This window comes from Alosa pseudoharengus, unplaced genomic scaffold (assembly GCF_046254945.1).
Source record: "Alosa pseudoharengus isolate Yale_2024_CS ecotype anadromous, Long Island Sound unplaced genomic scaffold, YU_APseudo_1.1 YU_APseudo_1.1_scf_7, whole genome shotgun sequence".
In the NCBI taxonomy this organism is placed as follows: domain Eukaryota; kingdom Metazoa; phylum Chordata; class Actinopteri; order Clupeiformes; family Clupeidae; genus Alosa; species Alosa pseudoharengus.
In genome coordinates this window covers 21219847-21224846 of record NW_027468859.1, presented here as the reverse complement: position 1 = coordinate 21224846, position 5000 = coordinate 21219847, and the positions used below count along the sequence as shown (strand labels likewise).

Sequence of the window (5000 nt, the reverse complement as noted above, 5' to 3'; positions counted from 1 at the left end):
GCAGGCAGCTCACTGCGCCGGGATTAGCGTGTGCTTCACCTCACTGTGTGTTCACTGTGTGCTGAGTGTGTTTCACTAATTCACGGATTGGGATAAATGCAGAGACCAAGTTTCCCTCACGGGATCAAAACAGTATATATACTTATATATATATATATATACAATGTCGAAGTGTAAGTCTCTGAGATTTTCGCGGCACACACACACAGACACACACACACACACACACACACGTGTATACACACACATACACACACACATGCATCAGCCTGCACAGAAGTGGCATCCGCTCTTGTAGGCGGCCCCAGTTCTTTAGTGTGTGGCGTATTCCTCTTTGGTTGAGTTTTGCTCTCTGTGTGTTCAGCTGTCAGCAGCGGCAGCAGCATCAGTAGCGTCGGTGGCGTCTCCGGCTGCAGCTCCCCGCTCTCTTCCCCACCTCTCTCTGTCTCCTCCCAGTGCCCCCATCCCCCCCTCAACCCCCCCCTCGCCCCTTCATCTGCCTGCCAGCGCTCAGCTGACTGCTTAGGAAGGCGCCGGGAGGATGGTGGTGGTGGTGGTGGTGGTGAGGGGGGACTTTCAGGGAGACTAAACAAAATGCCCCCCCTCCCTCTTCAATAGTAACCTACACACACACACAGAGACATACACACAAACACACTCGTCAGCGTGCTGCTGGGATTGTGTCAGCAGTCGGAGGAAGGCGCCATGGCACCCGAGTTGCAGATGTTTGTTCATGGTGACAGGGGAGGGAGGTAGAGGAGGAGGAGGAGGAGGAAGAGGAGGAGAGCGGGAAAGAGCTGTCACATACTTCCACTCACCCTTGTGTTTTCTTCTTTTTCTTTTCCTTTTTCCCTCCTGCTCACACTTTTTTGTGTTAGTTACTCTTTTTTTTTTTTTTGTCATGACACATACGCACACTTGCTCGATGCTTGTGCTGTTTAAGATGTGATCGGCTATGAACTCCTCCTGGCTTCACACACTCACAAACACAGACAGAGACTCACACATACACACACACACACATACACACACACACACACACACACACACGCACACACACACACACACACACACACACACACACACACACACACACACACACTTAAGCTATGATGCGATAAGCTATGTTGCGATGATGTTTCATCCCCATGCCACTTCTCTCTGCTTAATGTGCCATCATGTTCAACTTGTGCTGTCTGAACACAGCCAGGCATGACTAATCGCTCCTGCCCTCATATCTCTTGTCTCTGTTCCCAGGCGATCTCCCAGAGCCCAGGGCTGCAGAAGGACCCTCACCGCTGGCTGGCTGAGACTAAGGTTCCACTGCTCTTCAAGCATGATTTTTTAAACCACACACACACACACACACCACAGCACACATATGCCCATAACACACACACCACTTATAATGTGGATGGTCTTGGGTCCAGTGTGTGTGTGTGTGTGTGGAGGGAGGGAGGCTGTATGCTAGTTGTGGTCTTTGGTGTGTAGAGTTTGAGAGGGTGTGTGTGCACTGGCTGCTGCTGCTGTCTGGCTGTGTTGTTTTTGAGACAGCGCTGTGGCCTCGGCTGTCACACAGTTAGCATAAACAGCAGGAGCTGCAAGTTATCAGCTACATCGGCAGGAGGTCCACAGGCAAGGCCTGGAATGTGTGTGCGTGTGCGTGCTTGTGCTTGTGCTTGTGCGTGTGCATCTGTGTGTGCGTGTGTGTATGCACGCACGCGTGTGTGTGTGTGCGCGCGTGTGTGTGTGCACCTGTGAATGAGTGTTTATGGGTGTACTACTGGCACGGGTGTCTATGTATGGGCACAGTAATTGTGTGTGTGTGTGTGTGTGTGTGTGTGTGTGTGTGTGTGTGTGTGTGTTCGCTTGTGTGTGTATGTATGGCCTTACTGACGTGTGCTTGTGTGCTTATGAGAATTTGTTTGCATTTGCGTTACATCGAGTGTGTTTCAGTGTGTGTGTGTGTTCCTCTTAATGTTTTCTAATCCGAGTTTGTGTGCACATGCACGTGCACGAGCACATATGCCTGCACGCAAGTTTAAACATGAGGGTACGCTTGCGTATAACTATTGATGTGTGTGCCTCTGGGCAATAGTGGATGTGTGTGTGTGTGTGTGTGTGTGTGTGTCTGTGTGCTCATCCATAATTGTATGCATCCTGTCGTGTTCTACATATTGAGCCTATATGTTTTCTGAGTGTAAATGTGAGTGTTAGTGTTGCACATCCATTCTCCTCTCTGGATTTCTGTGGTGTGTGCTGTATGTGTGTGCATCTGCTTTGTGTGTATAGTATTGTACATTTGTGTGTGCTGTATGTGTGTGCATCTGCTTTGTGTGTATAGTATTGTACATTTGTGTGTGCTGTATGTGTGTGCATCTGCTTTGTGTGTATAGTATTGTACATTTGTGTGTGCTGTATGTGTGTGCATCTGCTTTGTGTGTATAGTATTGTACATTTGTGTGTGCTGTATGTGTGTGCATCTGCTTTGTGTGTATAGTATTGTACATTTGTGTGTGCTGTATGTGTGTGCATCTGCTTTGTGTGTATAGTATTGTACATTTGTGTGTGCTGTATGTGTGTGCATCTGCTTTGTGTGTATAGTATTGTACATTTGTGTGTGCGCTGTATGTGTGTGCATCTGCTTTGTGTGTATAGTATTGTACATTTGTGTGTGCTGTATGTGTGTGCATCTGCTTTGTGTGTATAGTATTGTACATTTGTGTGTGCTGTATGTGTGTGCATCTGCTTTGTGTGTATAGTATTGTACATTTGTGTGTGCTGTATGTGTGTGCATCTGCTTTGTGTGTATAGTATTGTACATTTGTGTGTGCTGTATGTGTGTGCATCTGCTTTGTGTGTATAGTATTGTACATTTGTGTGTGCTGTATGTGTGTGCATCTGCTTTGTGTGTATAGTATTGTACATTTGTGTGTGCTGTATGTGTGTGCATCTGCTTTGTGTGTATAGTATTGTACATTTGTGTGTGCTGTATGTGTGTGCATCTGCTTTGTGTGTATAGTATTGTACATTTGTGTGTGCTGTATGTGTGTGCATCTGCTTTGTGTGTATAGTATTGTACATTTGTGTGTGCGCTGTATGTGTGTGCATCTGCTTTGTGTGTATAGTATTGTACATTTGTGTGTGCTGTATGTGTGTGCATCTGCTTTGTGTGTATAGTATTGTACATTTGTGTGTGCTGTATGTGTGTGCATCTGCTTTGTGTGTATAGTATTGTACATTTGTGTGTGCGCTGTATGTGTGTGCATCTGCTTTGTGTGTATAGTATTGTACATTTGTGTGTGCTGTATGTGTGTGCATCTGCTTTGTGTGTATAGTATTGTACATTTGTGTGTGCTGTATGTGTGTGCATCTGCTTTGTGTGTATAGTATTGTACATTTGTGTGTGCTGTATGTGTGTGCATCTGCTTTGTGTGTATAGTATTGTACATTTGTGTGTGCTGTATGTGTGTGCATCTGCTTTGTGTGTATAGTATTGTACATTTGTGTGTGCGCTGTATGTGTGTGCATCTGCTTTGTGTGTATAGTATTGTACATTTGTGTGTGCTGTATGTGTGTGCATCTGCTTTGTGTGTATAGTATTGTACATTTGTGTGTGCTGTATGTGTGTGCATCTGCTTTGTGTGTATAGTATTGTACATTTGTGTGTGCTGTATGTGTGTGCATCTGCTTTGTGTGTATAGTATTGTACATTTGTGTGTGCTGTATGTGTGTGCATCTGCTTTGTGTGTATAGTATTGTACATTTGTGTGTGCTGTATGTGTGTGCATCTGCTTTGTGTGTATAGTATTGTACATTTGTGTGTGCTGTATGTGTGTGCATCTGCTTTGTGTGTATAGTATTGTACATTTGTGTGTGCTGTATGTGTGTGCATCTGCTTTGTGTGTATAGTATTGTACATTTGTGTGTGCTGTATGTGTGTGCATCTGCTTTGTGTGTATAGTATTGTACATTTGTGTGTGCGCTGTATGTGTGTGCATCTGCTTTGTGTGTATAGTATTGTACATTTGTGTGTGCTGTATGTGTGTGCATCTGCTTTGTGTGTATAGTATTGTACATTTGTGTGTGCTGTATGTGTGTGCATCTGCTTTGTGTGTATAGTATTGTACATGTGTGTGTGCTGTATGTGTGTGCATCTGCTTTGTGTGTATAGTATTGTACATTTGTGTGTGCTGTATGTGTGTGCATCTGCTTTGTGTGTATAGTATTGTACATTTGTGTGTGCTGTATGTGTGTGCATCTGCTTTGTGTGTATAGTATTGTACATTTGTGTGTGCTGTATGTGTGTGCATCTGCTTTGTGTGTATAGTATTGTACATTTGTGTGTGCTGTATGTGTGTGCATCTGCTTTGTGTGTATAGTATTGTACATTTGTGTGTGCTGTATGTGTGTGCATCTGCTTTGTGTGTATAGTATTGTACATTTGTGTGTGCTGTATGTGTGTGCATCTGCTTTGTGTGTATAGTATTGTACATTTGTGTGTGCTGTATGTGTGTGCATCTGCTTTGTGTGTATAGTATTGTACATTTGTGTGTGCGCTGTATGTGTGTGCATCTGCTTTGTGTGTATAGTATTGTACATTTGTGTGTGCTGTATGTGTGTGCATCTGCTTTGTGTGTATAGTATTGTACATTTGTGTGTGCTGTATGTGTGTGCATCTGCTTTGTGTGTATAGTATTGTACATTTGTGTGTGCGCTGTATGTGTGTGCATCTGCTTTGTGTGTATAGTATTGTACATTTGTGTGTGCTGTATGTGTGTGCATCTGCTTTGTGTGTATAGTATTGTACATTTGTGTGTGCTGTATGTGTGTGCATCTGCTTTGTGTGTATAGTATTGTACATTTGTGTGTGCTGTATGTGTGTGCATCTGCTTTGTGTGTATAGTATTGTACATTTGTGTGTGCTGTATGTGTGTGCATCTGCTTTGTGTGTATAGTATTGTACATTTGTGTGTGCGCTGTATGTGTGTGCATCTGCT

At 44.0% G+C, this 5000-nt stretch overlaps 1 protein-coding gene across 2 annotated transcripts in view; it reads left to right on the top strand.

Moving 5' to 3' along the window:
• Nucleotides 1-5000, top strand: part of cep128 (centrosomal protein 128) — a 34389-nt gene that overhangs the window by 18489 nt on the left and 10900 nt on the right. For both annotated transcript variants that reach the window (XM_076272360.1, XM_076272359.1), the window contains exon 16: nucleotides 1258-1317. In XM_076272360.1, the coding sequence (XP_076128475.1) occupies nucleotides 1258-1317 (60 nt within the window). The remainder of the gene's footprint in view (nucleotides 1-1257; nucleotides 1318-5000) is intronic.